This window comes from Zingiber officinale, chromosome 8B (assembly GCF_018446385.1).
Source record: "Zingiber officinale cultivar Zhangliang chromosome 8B, Zo_v1.1, whole genome shotgun sequence".
In the NCBI taxonomy this organism is placed as follows: domain Eukaryota; kingdom Viridiplantae; phylum Streptophyta; class Magnoliopsida; order Zingiberales; family Zingiberaceae; genus Zingiber; species Zingiber officinale.
This window is the reverse complement of record NC_056001.1, coordinates 110,840,768-110,860,905: the sequence shown is the minus strand read 5'-3', so window position 1 is coordinate 110,860,905 and position 20,138 is coordinate 110,840,768. Positions and strand designations below refer to the sequence as shown.

At 32.3% G+C, this 20,138-nt stretch overlaps 1 protein-coding gene across 6 annotated transcripts in view; it reads right to left on the bottom strand.

The window, feature by feature from the left end:
* LOC122016836 overlaps positions 1-9,761 on the bottom strand; it is a 60,514-nt gene extending 50,753 nt beyond the window's left edge. For 3 of the 6 annotated variants that reach the window (XM_042574256.1, XM_042574257.1, XM_042574255.1), the window contains exons 1-5: positions 9,416-9,761; positions 9,230-9,339; positions 9,078-9,152; positions 8,747-8,829; positions 8,050-8,101 (exon numbers count right to left, since the gene is read on the bottom strand). In XM_042574256.1, coding sequence (XP_042430190.1) covers positions 8,050-8,101; positions 8,747-8,829; positions 9,078-9,152; positions 9,230-9,339; positions 9,416-9,599 — 504 coding nt within the window. In that variant the 5' untranslated portion in view covers positions 9,600-9,761. The remainder of the gene's footprint in view (positions 1-8,049; positions 8,102-8,746; positions 8,830-9,077; positions 9,153-9,229; positions 9,340-9,415) is intronic. The other 3 variants (XM_042574253.1, XM_042574254.1, XM_042574258.1) reach the window with 1 other exon arrangement.
* Between the last annotated feature and the right edge of the window lie 10,377 nt (positions 9,762-20,138).

The following is a 20,138-nucleotide window of genomic DNA, read 5'->3' as shown; positions in this document are numbered from 1 at the left end:
AAAAAAATATCTAATCAATGGAGGGTAAGTACTCTAGTTCCCTTATATAAGAATAAGAGAAACGTACAAAATTGTGCAAACTATAGGGATATTAAATTAATGAGTCATATCATGAAACTAGACAACTAATTGAAGAATATCTAGAGTAAAAACAAGATCTACACATGGTATTCATTGACTTAGAAAAAACTTATGATAGAGAACCAAGTGAAATTATATGGAGAATTCTAAAAAAGAGAAGTATTAGTGTAACATATATTGAACTAATTAAGGATATATACGAGGATGTAACAACCCAAGTAAAGACTTCAGGCGAAATAACTGAAACATTAAGGATCAGCTCTAATCCTTATCTTTTTACACTAATTATGGGCAAACTCAACACACTTTCAAGGTACATTACAGTGGTGTATGTTATTTGCAGATGATATTATTTTGGTAGATAAAACACGTGAAGGAGTAAATGCTAAACTGGAACCTTAAGAGAAAACACTAGAAAGGTAAAGTTTTAGTCTAAGTAAAATAAAGACAGAATATATAAAATTTAAATTTAGCAATATTAGACATAATGAGATAATTGTTAAGATAGGAGATGACAAATTGTCCAGAATCAAGAGGCTTAAATATTTCGGATCATTTTTGTAAAAATAATAGGAATTGAGAGAAATGTCTTACATAAAATACAAGCAAGACGGTTGAAATGGAAGAGAGGATCGGGTGTTTTATGTGACCGTAAAATACCTCTAATACTTAAAGGAAAGTTCTACAAAATCGCAGTTAAACCTACTATGTTAAATGAAGTTAAATATTGGCTATAACTCGATACGAGCAGAAGATGAGAGTTGCAGAGTTGAGGATGTTAAGGTAGATGTGTGGACATACAAGGATGGACAGAATAAGAAATGAGAGCATTAGAAAGAAGGTCGGAGTTGCATCTATTGAGAGAAAAAACTCCGAGAGTCATGTTTAAGATAGTATACGCATGTACTTACACAACCAATAAATGTTCCAGTTAGGCGATGTGAAACTATGACAAACACGCATATCAAACGAAGAAAAACAAAAAAGTCTAGGTTAGCAACAATAAAACAATACAAAATTTATTTAAGTATAGACGATGATATAGTAGGAGATAAAACTCGATGGCATAAAAGGATCCATATAGCCAACCCCACCTAGTGGGATAAAACTTGGTTGTTTTAGTAAATACCTAATTTCCTTAAACCCCCATTTCACTATCACCTTAAACCCCCATAGAGATTCATAAAATAACTAACAAGTTATCTCTATAAGACACAACTTATAGATGTAATTTGTGAAACCTAACAATCTCTTTATGAAAAAAAAATGTATTTCAATTATATATGTAATTATCATTGGTTTTCTTTTCCTAAATAAAGTGTCATTTTTATAATTTTACCTAAATCACTAGAATACAATCATGAATTCAACTAGTAGAGGAAACTTTGACAAAGTCATGTTAATATCATCCTAAGATTCATAGGTAATTGGGAGTGAAGGCCCATATTCTGCTATTCATCTTGGTAATCTTACTAACAATTTTTCCAACATCTCTCCTCAAAAAAGGCAAAAAAAGAAACTTACAACCACTAAGGTTATCTCAATAGTCTTACTATTACTAAAATTGTCGACAAGATCATCTGCCTGTAAATTTGATACCAAATAAAATTATATTTAAAATCAATTTATTCCAAATTATTTAACTTTATTTGCATTAGAAAAATTTTAATTTAATTCAAATAAAGTTAACTATCTTAACCTTAAAAAAAATACAATAAATTATATATATATATATATATAAAGATTTGATAAGTTGCATACCACACTTTTGCACTTGTAGACCTAAGTGAGTCGGGCGTCCGGAAGTGTTCCGGGCGCCTGAGTGAGTCGAAGTCAGATGCCCAGATCACTTCCAGGTGCCCCGATGTTCGCACGGGGCATTTCGCAGCATAAAGTACCTATATATATATATATATAAAATCAAGTTTAGGTTGATCAAAAGACACTATCAATTTATCATTTATTTGTCACATACTATATAGGTTTCTTATGTTGATTATTTGGATATATTATGCAATATATATAACAAAATGTGGAATTACGGAATACTTTGATTAGCAATTTGAATTTAGTATAACATGTATCTGGAGTAAAAACTCTTGATTCCAAAAGTTTGTGTTCCAAAAAATGAGAAAATAAAAAATGCTAATGAATAAGTGTAGCTCCACCAGGTAACGACGATGACGACATCCAAGACTTATCTCATTAGGTGTTAGATGACAAAACAAGAAAATAAATTAAAATGGTACGGGCGTTCCAAAGTTTAGACTAATTCAACATTGATTGGCTAGGAGCGTCAAGTAACCCTTAGGGCCTTGACCTTGTTCTTCCAAACATAGAACTAGCAGTTTTGGAGTTGATATAGCAAAATATGAAAATGATAGAATGGATATGTACATGAGTAGAAAATGAGGATGCTAAGGTGGATGTGTCGAGATATGAGGATGGACAGATGAGAAAGAACATTAAAAAGAAAGTCAAAGTCATATGAGAGAAAACTCCGAGAGACACATTTAAAAGATAACATGAACTTAGATGATCAATAAATGTCATAATTAAACGATGTAAGACTATAACAAACATGCACATTAAATGAAGAAGACAAAAAAAAACTTAGCAACAATAAAATAAGATAAAATTTATTTAAATATAGATGATGATTTAGTAGGGGATAGAGCTCGTAGAATGATTCATATGGCCAACCTCACCTAGTGGAACAAGGCTTGGTTATTTTTGTAGTATGAGATGGATATGTAAATTTATATTAAAAAATACTAATATCCTAGGGTAATTAGATGTGGCTCCAAGGGATGACAAAAATGAGAAAATATATTGAGATGGTATGTTTTGTTAAAAGGCAATAAATGTATTGGATAGCTAGAAATTGGATGTATTGAAATGAAAGGTGTAAAATATAGAGGAAGATTAAAGAATATATTAGTCAAATGCAATATTCAATGAGTCAATTGATTTAAATATTACTAAAAGCCATAGAGCTTAATAGAAGAGTACAATCTAGGTAACCAATCTCAAATACTTATGGAAAACCGATCTTGACGATGATGATAAGCATGTTCAAAGGTAAACCAATCAAAGTTGTCAAAAGCGCCGCTTAAGCGAAGCGCAGTGAGCCGTACGGAAGTGCAAGAGTTCCAAGAAGCGTGCGCTTCGCGCAAAAGCGAAGCACGAAGCAAAGACCTCTTTTGTTCATTTTTTATTGTTTTTTTTTATAAGTTTAAAGCCTTGAACCTCTTTAATTTTCGTCTGCTTCAAACGAAGCACCACTACCTCTTCGTCTGCCTCTCGCCATTGTGCTTCATCTCTTGTCTAATTTCTTTTTATCAGAATTTTTCCAACGTCTTTGGCATCCCGCGAGTATCCAGTGATGCTTCTGGCGGCTCCGGATGTGTCAAGCTGTCGCAGAACACTTCCGGCGCGGTCGGAGTTGTTCGACGATGCTTCCAGCACCACGAGAAGCGTCGCGCCTCCAACGGCGCCGGAAGCGTACGCGATGCCTCTGATGTCGCCGAGGCGTCGCAATCCAGGTATACGTTTTTTTTTAATTTAATTAAATCAAACAACTCCTAACTTAATGGAGTATTTCAAATAAGTTTTTATAACACCTAATTAAATTATTCCAATAAAATATATAAAAATATATTTAAAATAATAAAATAATAATAAATTGTATTAATTAATATAAATCAGATTTAAAATTTATAAAAAATATATTTAAAATAAAAAAAATCTAATAAATTTTATTAATTAATATAAATCAGATTTAAAATTTATAAAAAATATATTTAAAATAAAAAAATCTAATAAATTTTATTAATTAATATAAATCAGATTTAAAATTTATAAAAAGTATTTTTAAATATAAAAAATATGATTAATTTATATAAATCAGATTTAAATATATAAAAATATATTTAAATTTAAAAAATTATTAATTCAAATAAATCAGTAAATCAGATTTAAAATTTAAATACATAAAAATATATTTAAAATAAAAAATCTAATAAATTTTATTAATTAGATTTAAATATATAAAAAAATATTTTTTAAATTAAAAAATCTAATAAATTTTATTAATTTATATAAATCAGTAAATCAAATTTAAATATATTTAAAATAAAAAATTCTAATAAATTTTATTAATTCATATGAATTAGTAAATCAGATTTAAATATATAAAAAATTATTTAAAATAAAAAATTCTAATAAATTTTATTAATTCATATAAATTAGATTTATATTCTATAATTAATTTTTTTCCTATTTTATATTTTTTTATTGATTGATTATTATTGATTTCAACAATCTTGATTCTTAACCATATCAAATACAACAATTTCATCAACTCGAAAGGATATTGCTTGGAATTAAGCAACATGTTCAGATCCTAAATATCCAAATATCGTTAGTTGCATTTTTTTGGTAAAATAACAAATGGCGGGATTTATCGACACAAGCTACATTTAATTGGGGGCAATATAAATGCGAAAACTTGTCTAAAATATCCCGAGCATGTTAAAGAAGAAATTAAAGAGTTCATGCAAAAAAAAAGGAGTAATTTAAATAATCAAATGGAAGAATTCTTCATTCTGACGATATTGATTATTCGGAAGATTGGAAGAACAAGAAGATGATCATCAAACCAAAGTGAAAGGGAAACAACCAATATTCAATCCAATCATCCATCCTCCAGTCCAAGGTAAAAAGTGTAAACAAACTAGGCATATTAATTCTTATTTTCTGAAAGATGTCAACGAAATTGTCAAACAAAGAGGTGCAAAAAAACAAAGATCAATTTGATGAAAATAAAAAGAAGTTAAGAAATATTGCAGTTGAGAAATTTGCAAGATGGATATACGATGCTGGAATTCTTATCAAAAAAAAAAAAAAAGGGCAGCCCGGTGCACGAAGCTCCCGCTATGCGGGGTCCCGGGGAAGGATCCATTGTACACAGCCTTACCCTACTTTTTTGCAAGAGACTGTTTCCAGGATTCGAACCCGTGACCTTTTGGTTACAAAGCAACAACTTTAGAGTTGCGCCAAGGCTCCCCTTCCTGAAATTCCTTTCAATGCTATTAAATATGATTCTTTTGAGATTTGTATTGAAGTTATTGGACAATTTGGATCGAGGGTGAAACCTCCATCATATCATGAAATGAGGGTTAAGTATTTGAAAAAGGAGTTGGCAAGTACGAACTCGCTTCTCAAATCCCATGAAGAAGATCATACTAAGTTTGGGTGCACAATCATGGCAGATGGATGGACAGATAAAAAGGATAGGACTCTTATAAATTTTTTGGTGAATGGAAGTGTATTTGTTGAATCAGTTGATACTTCAGGCTATTCACAACAAGATGTTTGAGTTACTTTCTAAATTTGTGTATCGCATTAGAGAAAAAAACGTGGTTCATATTATAACAGATAATGCAAGCTGCAAGTCAGTGCAAGTAATATTTTAAATTTTGATTACTTTCAATTAAGAATTGGATTATATTTTTATTTTTTTTGACTAATTTTTTGTTTTAGGTTGCCTTTTGGGAAACTGATTTTCACACTTGTATTGGACTGTGCAGCTTATTGTTTTGATTTGTTGCTCGAGGATATATTCAAAATTCCTCATCTCAAAAAATCAATTTTTGAGCATGATAAGAAAGTTTAGGACAGATAGACATGGTAAGAACCGCAAAGACACGTTTCGCAACCGATTTTTTGACTTTAAAGCAGTTTCATGTACAACAATCGTATCTAAGAAAGATGTTTACATCTGAAAAATGGGCAAATAGTTGATTTTCTAAAGAGGCAGTTGGAAAACGTGTAACAAAAGTGATATTAATGCCTTCTTTTTGGAAAAATATGATTTTTGCATTAAAAGTTGGTGGCCCATTGGTGAAAGTATTGCAGCTAGTAGATGGTGAAAAAAAGTCTCCTATGGGTTATATTTATGAGTCAATGAACACGTCAAAAAAGCTATTGTTGCATCATTTAACAATAATGAAGAGAAATATCATAGCATTTTTTAATTCATTGACAAAAGATGGAACGTTCAACTCCATCGACCTTGGCAAGCAGCCGGATATTTCTTGAATCCAGAGAGTTTTTACTCAAACCCTAACATAGAAATTGATACAGAAGTGATGGAGGGTTTGTACAAGTGCATATCCAGATTGGTAAGAGGTGAGAATTTACAAGATAAGATCACAAATCAATTAGAAAAATACAAGAAAGCAGTACTTTTTGTTTGCCAATGGCTATCCAACAAAGAACTTCAAAATCACCAGGTAAATTTGTAAATAATATATTGTGCAATATCAATATTGGATGGTAATAAAGTTAATCTTATAATTCAAATGTTTTGTATTTCAAGTTGATTAGTGGTCATCTTACGGTGCATCAATTAAAAACATTTGCAATGAGGATTTTAAACTTCACATGCTCTTCTTCATGCTGTGAACATAATTGGAGTGTTTTTTAACATGTAAGTTGGAGTTTTTTAATACATATTAAAATTTATATTATGGACTTAACCTTTTACTTTTTAATTTTTTTGTAGATACATTCTAAGAAAAGAAATAGATTGTCTCAACAACGATTGAATAATTTAGTATATATCAAGTACAACAGAGCTTTGAGACGAAGATATGACATGCAAGATAAGATTGATCCTATTACTTTGTCAGAGATAGGTGATAGTAATAAATGGTTGTTGGGAAAATTAGATGACAGTGATAAAGACAATGATAATGATTTTGTCTATGAAGGTGAAGATTTGTGTTGGAGTGATATAGCACGAGCATCTGGGGTTGGTGAAAGTGCATATGGCTTTCGGTCTTGAAATGTTTCTTCTTCGAAAGGAGCATCATCATCTGCTTCCGCAAAAAGAAAGTAATTTTCAGTTCAAACTAGTCTTGTAGATGAAGAAGAGATTAACCTTGATGATGAAACTAAAGAAGATACCAATGAATACAAATCAAGCGATGGAGCTGATGACGTAGATTTGGACAACCAAGATGAAGAAAATTATCACATTTTCAAAGACTTTTGATTTATTTTTAGTTTTTTAAATAATCTATAGCTACATCAAAGAATATTTTGTTTATGGTTATTTGAATTTTTAAAGACTTTTAATAGATATAATAGTCCATGTGTTTATTATGTTTTTTTCCGTAAAGCCCGCGCTTCGCCTTACGCTTTGCACTTTAAGCCCCAAGACCCATGAATGCTTTCTTGCCCCTTGCGCTTTTGACAACTATGAAACCAATGGATATTATAGTTATACAAGTTGAATATACTAAAGTGAAAACCATAGGGGGTAGAGGCAGACTCATGAAGTTTTAGTTAATATAATAAAAAATGATAATTTAATTAATTAAAACATACCAGAAATTCAACTTATCCAAGTAGGTGACCCCAAATAGTTTGGTGTGGTCTTGCACGTATAGCCATATATATGCCCTTGTGTGGCAATTCAACAAAATATGGTTGGAAACATCCTTTATAGCTATGTTGGATGTTTGATCAAAATTTATAGCTCATATAGATGGCTTGAGAAATGGTATATTTTGTAACAAATGTTTAAGTAAATTAGTGATATATAATATGATCATAGTAAAACTCAAAAAACTGATTATCACATTGGAATAACTAATAGTCTAATAACAAAATTGATATATGTTTAATAATTAATAATTGTCCATACCAGAAGAATGATTAAGGCAATTATCGCTACCCATGTATGCTACTGTTATGACTAACAAGGTATTGAAACAAAAACAAACATGAAGTTTTTGAAAGGCTGTGAAGGGATGCATGTAATAAGAATTCAAAATTAGAACTCTTATAAGCAATAAATTGTTGGAAGATTAAATGATAAACTGTCCAGGTTAATAAGATCAAAATAAAGGAACCAGCATTGTAGAAGGATTAATCTTAAGTCAGCATGCAAAAATATACCTCCATAATTAGATCCTCCTTAGTTCTTCTCCAGCCAGATGGCGTGAACCACCTGGTAAAAAACGTGTCAAATAAACCATAGCAACTCTATCATCGCATTTGCTTGTATGGCACATATACTACACTATGTCAAAGCATAATTATGCAAAACAAGACCTAGAACCTACAAAGAACAGAAAAACTTGGTACAAAATCATATAAACAACAAAAGTTGATGTTGCCAAGTTACATGAATTTGTAGAAACTTCAAAACCTCTGAGTTCAAAAAGTATTAAATATAAACATAGATAAATTATTTGATTTAATGAATGGAAATACTGATCACCTAACTTCAATTAGAGAAACTGAGAAAGAACTATCTAATAACAAAATCATATAAACAACAAAAGTTGATGTTGCCAAGTTATATGAATTTGTAGAAACTTCAAAACCTCTGAGTTCAAAAAGTATTAAATATAAACATAGATAAATTATTTGATTTAATGAATGGAAATACTGATCACCTAACTTCAATTAGAGAAAGAACTATCTAATATTTCATCACATGTGGACATATATTGTCAATTTTTAAGTTTAAAATATCAAACTAGCTTAATCCTCTGATAAGGATGGATGATACAGAAAGTACAACTATCATATGAATTCAAAATGTCAACATATTTAGATGAAGAGAGAAATATAAACTTGATTGATCTACCTTCTCCAAAAAGGAATTGGATCTCGTGGCACATATGGTTCATAAACAAATCCAGGGCTCAGCAGAGTCAACTTCAAAGAAACCTACATGAGTTACTCGATCAAATGCAGAACTCATGTTGAATGAAATACTTAATATTCAACGGACAAAATTCAGTCTAGATGGTACAGAAGGCTAGCAGTACAAAAACAATATATTAGAAATTAAAATTATCAAATTTTAAAGAAACATAGAAGTTATTAGAGTAGAATCCGACAAGCTTTCAAGAATGCATATCAATCCGCAGACCAACAAAATGGTTGAACAAGAGAAAAGTTAATTCTTTGATCACCTGTCTTGCTCCACCGGGGGCTTTCACAATGGACATGTATCTAACTCCGCTAATGCTGGATGATATCTCCGTAGACTGACAAAAAAAAATATAATAGTAAAAAATATATATGGTAAGAAACTAACTTTACCGGCAACTTCAGAAACCAATACCTTATAAGAACACGGCTGAGTCAAGCAGCCTGCATTTTTGACTGCATGCGGAGGAACGACGCTACTAGCATTATAAGAACAACTTTGGAAGCTTCTTCGAAGAACAAACACTGAGAGTAAAAGTCACTTCATTTTGGCAGAGAGAATCGACAAGATTGAAAACATAATTTAGAAGTCTGAGAAAACCTTCTGCTCCTGAACTGAGGTAACTCAAAGGGGCAGGGGAAGTGATTAAGTTGCGAGATAATTGAGAGCGCAACGCATCAGCTTTACGGGTATAACCGGAAGAGAGAGAATATTCTGAGGGAAACTGAAATCCTTGACGTCGCCCATGGAGACGCCAGGCCGCACAGAACCGCGCCAAGGCCATCTGTCGACACGGCTGCCACTGTCGATTCCGCAGCCGCCGCTGACGGTGGTGGTAGATCAGAAAGGTCGATTAAGGGTTTCGGGACAACACAGAGATAGTGGTCTGCAGTTCAAAGCGGGCTGCGGCTCGGCACTGACCGTTGCGGGCCATGAATCCGGTCGAATGGCATTTCTTTGCAAAATGAACTGACTGAGGGCTTTGAGGGTAGGATGAACCCGATCTGGTGATCAGATCCGAGTCTATTTTAAAAAATAATAAAAAATCAACTAAGGTTTTGAAGTTGAGTAAAGTAGAGAAAATTTTTCAATCATAACTTGAATTTTATATATAATTCTCATTCATAAAAAATTTTATTTTCATTCACTGTATGTAAAATTTTATTTACTTCAATTCCCTCATGCAAATATTGTGACTTAATTGTCCTCAGATTTTTTAGGTACAAAAGGTCTAAAAATGAGTATAATTCCTTTTAAATTCAGCATTTTACATTATAATCGAGTATATTTTATATTAAATTGAGCATATTTTTTTCCTATTTTAATATAATTCCTCCTAAATTCAGCACCGTGTACAAATAAAATCTAGTATATTTTCTATCCAATTAAGTATCATTTAAAGAAAATATAGTATATTTTCTATCTAATTGAGTATCATTTAAAGAAAAACTAGTATATTCGAGTATATTTTCTATTAAAATTGTCCTTCCTATTTTTTATGTATAAATAGTCTATAAATGAGTATAATTCCTATTAAATTCAGTATTTTAAAATAGAATTGAGTATATTTTCTATTAAATTGAGTACGACTTTTTTTCTATTTAATATAATTCCTCCTAAATTCAGTACAATTTGAAAAAAAAATCTAGTATATTTTTCATCCAATTGAGTATCATTTAAAGAAAATCTAGTATATTTTTCATCCAATTGAATACCATTTAAAGAAAATCTAGTATATTTTCCATCCAATTGAGGTCGAAAAAGAATCATACTCAATTTGATAGTAAATATACTAGATTTTAATTTAATGTACTGAATTTAAGAGAATTTATACTCATTTTTAGACTTTTTATACTTAAAATATCAGAGACAATTAGGTAAGTATATTAAATTAGGAAGTTAAAACAAAGATTTTTTCTAATGGAGTGCATGCAAAGTTACAAATGAGGACTGTATGTAAATTTTCCCTTTGAAGTTCGGATTGAATTTGAATTGGAGGAATTTTTTATTAAAATTTTTTAGGTCTGACTAATCCGAATTTAGATTTTAATGAGTTAACTTTTATTTTAAAAATTAATATATCAATAAAAATAAAGAATTATAAAACAAATAAGTAAAAAAAAGTCATTTTTAATTTAATTATTTGGGTCGAATTCGAATTTAAAATTTTCAGATTATATTCAAATTTAGGTTAGTCTTGGATAATGATTTTTTATATAAAAAATAACCCGAATTCAACGAGTACATATCCTCTAGTCCGTAAATTACGGACCAGATGATGATACATTTTTTTAGACCCTTGATTTGGATAGACTCTATTTACTTAAAAGTGGGGTTCATCTAAATCAAAGACCTTTATGCAGTGGACCATTTTCTGATCTACAATTTACGGACTAAAGAATCTCTACTTAAATTCGACAAGACATCACTAGTCGGTGGAACTTTACCAAAACACCCAAATTTTAGGATTTTTTAAAATGTACATTATACTTTAATTTTTATCAAATTGCACACTTATTTCAGAAAATATTCTTCCACCCAAAATACTGTTGCTTACTTGATATGGTTGTTTCTCTATACTTTGAACCGTTTAGATTGAAATCACGCCCTAAGGGCATAGCATAAATTGTGGGTGTATAATCTAATACTTAAGGATTAAATTTTATAGGAACTCACGATTTAGAATTTATCTCACTATGCATCTTTTGTCTGTGTACATAAATTTATCTTTCTCCGTACCCGTGAGACCAACGGTAAGGGGTCACTAAAGTGACGAATCCATTTTTTTTCCATACCAAATCATCACCTCAATTAGCGTACCTAAAATTTATTATTTACATGCAATTGTTACCGTCCAAAATAGAGGTGTTAAAAATAAACACGACCTGACAATCCAATCTAAATGAATCCAAAAAATATTAGCTTAGAGTTCGAGGTTTTTGGATCCTGTTGGGGTTGAGATATTTTTGGATTATGTTAGGATCAGGTCGGATTCAGATTAACGTGGTTTCATCTGAATTTAAGATTTAGTAGGGTTTTTAGAGTTAAATTAAATTTTATTTTAAAAATTAAGATATTTTTTTATATCAAAGTTAGTACAATAATAAAGTATTAAAATGAAAATGAAGAATTATATAAAAAATAATAATTAGATTATTCGAGTTATGGTAAGATTAATAAAAAGATTATTTTACCGAGATAGTAATTTGAAAAAAAAAAGTAAAAAATATTACCGATAAATATTTTTTTTCTCCAACATTGACTACTTTTAAAGCATAGTTTAAAATAATATTGAAGTTTCCAGAGTCATGGTACCACGGTAGGACATTCAAATTATCATCCTACCATCCGCAGTTCGAATCCCAACTCGACTCATACACATGTAGGTTTTCTACCTCTTACATGAAATACTATTTAGAGTTTATTTGAATAGTTTTTAATCTTATAAAAATGTATATTCGTCAAGATTTTTTTTACAATGTAAATAGAGCTAATATATTGTATTTTTTTAGAATCTCTATTAACTGATATAATACAATTTTAGGGGTTTCTATTAAATAATAGTTTCTGCTATCTAAGAATGTCTAAAAATCATTGATGATAATCATCGTGAATACATTAAAATGAGTTAACAGTATCATCCTATGTTAATTTTTGCTATACAATGATCCAACAATTACTTTTTGCTAAAATCATTTGATATCTAAAATAATTTAAGTAAAACTAATAGGATTTTAGCAGTTTACTGATGAGATCCATTCTAAAGATTAAAGATTCAAGATCCATTAGCTCCATCAATGAATTTTTATCCATTGCCTCCTTTTCACTCCCCTTTGTGTCACCGTTCTCAAAAATTTTATTAACTCGATCCCTTTCAGCCAATAGTCACTATTGAGAAAAATTCAACTCTCTTACAAATAGACACCTTTGATTAACTCTAGGATTGCACTAATAGAAATTTTGACAGTGTCATAGCTAATGGATTTAACTTCGTTAAGGTTGAGCTTCTTCGACAAGAAATGTCTGACCAAGAAATATGCTATTCTGCTTAGAAGAACTAGTCATAGCCCCTAGAACATCAAAAAGGGTTGGTGAATCAATTTATCTGTTTTGTTCAAAGTATCTCTGAGGTGGAGCTGCTTTCAACAAGATGCTCCATGGGTATTTGAATTCAGTAAGGTTTAACTTCTTCCAAAATGATAAAGCTGAGTGCAAAGAAGTTATTGGTGTTGTCCTAGAGTGAATCAAAAATGTATAGGATTAGATATGATTTGTGTCAAAAGTCACAAAGGTTAAATTTTTTTAGCAGGTTCTCCGATTTGTTTTTTTTTTTTAAAAAAAAATTACTTCTATTTTGAATGAACTTGTTACGTGGATGAATTATGATAATGTGAAAATTTTAAAGTTCAATTATATGATTTAAATAAATATCAATAATATTTTTTAATATCTTTATAAATTAGTATAAATTTTTTTTATTAATGTCACTATAGATTAGTGAAAAGGACACTGATAATAATCAACATAAATGAGTTATAGTAACATTTAAATTTATTCTTATTATGATAATAATAATGCATATATAAATGCCCTTAAAATTTTTTTTTTTACATTTCATATTGTAATTATATCCCCAAATTGAGACATCTTGAAGTTGATATTGATATCTTATAACAACACAAAATGTTAGGGAGGCTAAGACAACATCGCTATAAAGAGTGTTTATTGGTGATATCATCAGAAGTTTAATATCACTAAGGCTTCGTTTGGTAGGGGTGATAGGATTAGAATTATATTTTCAAAAAGTTATTAATATGTCATTTGGTAGGATTGATTAGAGGTAGGATTAAGGTTGATTAGGAGTGATATTCACAATCCCTAGGCATGGGGAGTGATTATTAATCAACACAATCCTATCCTAATCAATCCAATCCTAATTCTATCACCCCTACCAAACAGAGCGTAAAAGTATTCTATAAGGACACTTATGTAAGCCCTTAAAGATATCTATTCTAGTAATGTTTGCTCTAGGTGTACTTGCCTTTGATACTCCTCATATTTCAGTCCCTCGAGTGTTTCATACCACTCTTTGAAAAGTTTAAGTTAGGAAATCTTCATTTATGTTTTGACATAAGAAGTTGGATATTGAGCTCATAGTTAATCTAATTTAAATATATTATTAGATATTAAAAGGGAGGATATTACTAGTACAATCGACATCTAGTCAAGGTCGACAAAGCTCGAGTTGGGAAGGTTACTAGGTATTGATGTTTGATCAATATATTTAATAGTTAAGAATGAGATATCAAGTAAAAGGGGAGATTGTTGAATGGGGTGATTCTTCATGTAATTAACCTCCGGTCGAGACTGACCAAGATTGGTTGAGTTTCAATGTTTGATGACTGAGGAAAAAATAAAATAGACCAAGGTTGATAAAATGCTTAGGAGAAGTCCAAATGAGTACTAGGATTTCTTGTGCTAAGAAACTTCTTATCTCTGAGATTTTATCTATTCCCTAACATAATCATTAAGATTTTCACTTAGCCGACCTCACTACATAAGTCTTCCTCTTGCCCAACTTCAATGCTACTTGGTCAACCTTTGATAGGTTGGTCAACTTTGACTTGGGCTTACTGCACCAACAAAAACTTGTGGCTCTGGAATTTATAAACTATGTCATTATTTGGTGGGATTAAATGGTACTAAATATGGTGACAAAAGGTGAATACGTTCGCCCCCAACATCCCCGCCAACCCATCCCAGAGCCAACACGCAAGAGGTAAATCACGGGCGACTACTAGTATTTGGAATAGTGACTAGCACGTAAGGGAGGCATTTATCTCGACTTTACCGAGATTCAAACCTCAGACCTCATAGTGGCAATACCTTATGTATTAACCACTAGACCGTCTCAAAGAGACCTAAATGGTACTAAACATGCAAAGACATGAAAAAAAAATTATTTTAATAATTGGGAAAAGATGAAAATTATCATGTAGGAAAGGTTCACGCCCTCTCATTACTATTGGGACTTAAATGAATTGCTGCAAGGATTAACACAAGGATGCAAGAGTGTGGTGGAGTATCAAAAGAAAATGAAACTTGTCAAGATTTCATCCAATATATAAGAGGATTGAAAAGCAACCATGGTTTAGTCTTTGCAAGGCTTAAACCTTGAGATTGCAAATATAATGGAGTTGTATGTGTGGAAAAAAAAGGTTGATAATGTTCACCCTAAGCACCCCTCTATAGTCCATCTTAAGGCTTGTGGAAGGATGGAAAATCATGGTTCCGAACAACCTCCCAGGTGGGAGAAACTTATTCACTAAGAGAATGAACCTTAAGGGATACAAACATTGCTCTCGTGTGACAATTCTATCATCCGAGTACCAACTCGATTATAGCACTGTGTGAAGATGGAGGATGTGTTGCACATGGCCACCAAAGTTGAGAGGTAAGTAAAAGGGAGGGGGTCAATCAAGCATGAACAAAATTTTGGTTCACCCACTTAGAGATCCAGCCGGAGAAAAGGGAGAGTTAATTCAAGGAGGAAAGTTGAATCATCTAAAGGCCAAGAAGTAAGCTCCTTTTTGGACAAGGGTGAAAAATATACTCATTCCCTTTGTAAGCAATATATTAAATGTTTTAGGAGATTGGGATGGGGGCATATCACATCACAATGCCCAAATAGAAAATTGATGATCTTGAAGGATGATGGTGAAATTGAAACTGAGAACAAGGAAGCAAGTACCTTTCCACCTTGATGGAAAGTAGGGAGAAGACATCTTATACATCTCGGAAGGACCAATTATGAGGCTCGAGTTAAGATTATAATGGAAGCACTCAACAGACTAAACAAAGAAGTCAATGCTCAAGTTGTAGTTGGAGATGTTGCAACCAATTGCAAGTCATATGATCTGACTAGCTTAATCATGTCTTCAATTAAATAATTAACAGTCAAATGAAATATAATGGGATTTAAACTCACATCGCCTTTTATGGTTTCCTCCATGCATGGGTTGTAGGACTATTGTGATCACTAAAGGGTGAATAGTGATTTATAATTTTATCATGTGCTCATTTATAAAAGATTAATATGCAACAAAAATATAAATAAAAATACAATAGAATTAACAATCACAAATTAGGAATTTATCTGGTTCATAATGTTGGATCGAGACACATCTGAGAGGGACATAAATCACGTGGTTTTCAAAAACTTTTTCTTTTTGATTTAAAACCAAAGTATGCAGTGGAAAAATAGGGAAAAAAACAAGTAAAATAACAAGTTTGGTTTTACTTGGTTCGGAGCTTTCGGTGACTCATACTTTAAGACTTAGGTCCTGCGGACCTATTGATGGGTAATCCACTAAATAACCTTTTCCAGAACAGCCGGAAGAGGGGATCGAATACAAAAGAATCGAAAGAGTATAACAAGCTACACTTTCCATTTGTAGAAATTAAGTACAGAACTTTAATTTTTGTTACCAAATACTTTTGTAGATAGTCGGCTCGAGCTCGGTGTTTGGACAGTTTCTTGGCCACAGTCAAGTATAGTAGAGTCGCAACAGGGCAACATCAGGAAGCTGAAGCAGTCGAAAAGTCAATCGAACGCGTAGAAGCTCATATAAAAGTTGATGTTGAATGCTTGGTCGAGACACCCTTATAAAGAGTATAGAAGACGCCTTCTATAGCCTTGAAGGTGCCTTCCATAGGCAAAAACTATCCCAAATTTGTTGCTCTTTATTGTCGACAAGTTTTGAATTTTATCCATTGGAAGGCGTCTTCCATATCATCGAAGGCACCTTCCATGAACAATGTACTAAAAGGCGTCTTCTAATATTTGAAGGCACCTTAAGTACTGTTCACCTGAGACTTTTTTTGCTCATTTTGCTCTGCAAATTAGGTTAGTTTAATACGACGATATCTAACATGCAAAACAAGATAAACATAATAATAATATAATTAATTTATAACTTAAACCCTGTCCTCCAGACCAGGATCTAGTCAGAGTTTCAATTTAGATTTTTGAAATGAACGTAATTACTGTCCCCTCAATAGGGACACATCCTCGCTAAGTCACTCTCCTCCAGTGACTTACCTTCACTTATCATGTGTCAAGTTATCTACTTGATGTCAATATGACCCATCAGGTCTTCCTGTCGAAATCGTACATCTGGACTTCCTCCCGTCAGGAATCAAACATCCCAATCTTTTGTCGGAATTGCACAACTGGACTTCCCTCCTGCCAGAATCCCAATTTTGAACTTTACCACTCAAAATCACACATTTCGACTGGACTTCCTGCTTGGTGTCAGATCCTCTTGACACTTCAAGTTAGTCAACCTTGCACACTCGGTAACAAGGTTAGATCACGATAACACTAACTTAACTCACTTGTCATTCATTAAAATCTGAATTAGACCGTTAGTGCAAATTGCACCAACACATAACCCTAAGTTCCTACTTCATGGCCTAGAGTCTTAGTGGTAATACCAATATTCTTCTGCCTTATTAGATACCTTCTGGAGGCCGAGAAACCTCTTACAAAAACTTTTCTTACAAGCAACGCAAAACAAAATATAAATATACAAATAATATTGAATACAATTGAAATGAACAATTTTATACAATGAAACTTTACTTTGATTGCTTTTAGTTACTTCCCGAAGGCTCTAGAATATAGCAACACTCTCCTACATACCTGCTAAGAATCTATTACATTAAACCCTCTCTTATAGTGTTGTTGTTTGTGATTAAAATTCATCTATCTGTTGACTGCTTGAACCTCCCCAGTCAATTGCTCGCCATCAGTCAACTGTCTACTCTTCATCAATTGACTACTCTTCCAAAATTTGAATGTTGTTCAAGCTTTATCAACTCAATGACTCTTTCCAAATTCTAACTCAGTATCCAAGCCACTAACTGACTACTTTGCAATTCACTGATCGATTGGTTATCATTAGTCTACTACTTTAGTTGATATAGAAACATTCTATGATGTTTTCTATTAGTCCCATTAGACTACACAATTAGTCAATTGAATAACTTCAATCAGTCGACTGATCATAACATAAAATTTAAACTCAAATTTATGATTTTATATTTACTAGTTGACTGATACCTTGGTTTTATCTGTGCCAAAGATAAATCCTTATCTTGCCTAGTTTCTGATTGACTTTAACCTACTAAAATTTTCTTTGCCTAACATTTGGTCACTAGGACTTTTGCATTTGCTTAGAGTTCACTTTTCTCAATGACTATCAGGACTTTCACTCTCATACCTAACATCCAATCTTGTATAACCTATCAGGACTTCCCTTTTTATCCCTAACATCCTGTTCTCTATGACTTGTAACGATTTCACTTATTTGTAAAGTATCCAATCAATCATGATTCACTTAGACTTCACTATTTTATGTATGTCAAATGTCTAGTAAACTCTGATTCACTTAAACTTCTCTAATGTTAAGTATTTGATCAACCTGACTTACTTGACATCTTGCTCAACTATTAAACATATTGATCAAACATTAAAACCTAATACGAACCTGATCAACATTGATGAAAAGTTGATTGCACTAATAATCTCTCTATTTTTTATATTTGACAATATATTTAAGTTAGACTAACCTATTAGCCTAACTTTTTACATCTTATGTCAAAGCATAAATCAATATTTTTCTAACTTAAATCATTCATTCTCCCCCATTGGCATATATAAAATAATTTACAAATTTCATGTTAATACCTTAAATGAAGGTTTGTTACCTTCTATTATCTCCAAAGCTCAACTTAAGCTTATTACTTTTTCAAGGTGGATACCTTCCCCTTTTTCTAACATTCTCTTCCCAGCTTCTTTCTTAAATATAGAAGCCCCTCTCCCCTTAAGGAAATACATTTCCTCTTCCTAAGTCATTTTGCGTGTCTTTAAAGTGGACCTCCATCTTAAAACATACTTACCTTTAGTTATTACACCAATAATATGTTGGGAGATTGTTGATGCAATCATTCCCCGGGTCAAAGTTAACCAGTTTGACTAAGCTCGAGTGAAATTAATCTTTAGTTTCGATATTTAGATAATATATCGTGGGACATATGTGAGAGAAGTCAAGTAGGTCACAGATGATCAGTATTTGATTGGTAAAATCCTAACTAGGGATTAGGCAAAGGAAAGTCCAAGTGGGTCAAGAAGGATCGTACGTTGGCAAAGGAAAGTCCTAATTATAGTTAGGCATAGAAAAGTCCAAGTGGGTCAAGGAGAATTGCACGTTGGCAAGGAAAGTCCAAGTGGGTCAAGGGGGACCGCACATTGGCAAGGAAAGCCCTAACTGTGGTTAGGCAAAGGGAAGTCCAAGTGGATCGAGGGGGATCACATGTTAACAAGGTAAAGTCCTAACTGCAGTTAGGCAAAGAAAAAATCTAAGTGGGTAAAGGAGAACCATACTTAGTGATTGAAAGTCCAACAAAAAGTTGACAAAGTCCAAGTGAGTCAAAAGGTTGACCAGACACTTGGTAGAGAAGTCCTAACATGCCGCGATTGACTAGAGGTTGGACAAGGGAATCTTATACTCAACTGGGTGAGTTAGGATTGGAGAAATTGATTAGGTAATCAATTTTCACAAGTCTCAATCGTTCAGTGGATCGATTGAGAGTGTTATCATGAAGAGGTGCGGTGAATCGATCGAGTAATCGATTCAATTGGATCGATTGGGAGATTGTCTCGAGCAAATAAAAGGTGACTCAATCAATCAACTGGGTTGCGCCAATCAATCGAGCAGATGATCGATTGGGCACATTTTTATAGCGACAAACAACATCCTTTTGATTGATCAGCTGATCAATTAAGAAAAGTTTTTTTTTTCGCGAAGCACAGTAGATTCCTTGTGAGAGAGTGATTGATTGGGTAATCGATTAGGAGAACTTGTGAGTGAATAGTGGGGCTCCTAATTAATTGGGTGATCATTAAGAAGGTCCGTAATTTATTGGATAATCGACTAAGTGACAAAGAAAATAACCGTTGCGAGTCTTGGATGACTAGATGCACTATATTTGATGTGGCAATCGATTGAGGGTAATGTCAATTGATTGGAAACCCTAGATTGTGAGGTATAAAGGCGTTTGTGAAGATTCAAATGCAACTCTTCTTCTTCACTCTTCACCGTCGGTTCTTGGGTGCTTGTAGACAAATTGATATTGGATTTTCCACCACCAAGAGGCAAATACAAGCCATAAGAAAGCAAGCAAGGTTTTCATTTGTATTGTGTATTTTCTTCTTGTTTGCATTGTATTTCTTGTATGAGAGCTTGCACGAGGTTTCTCC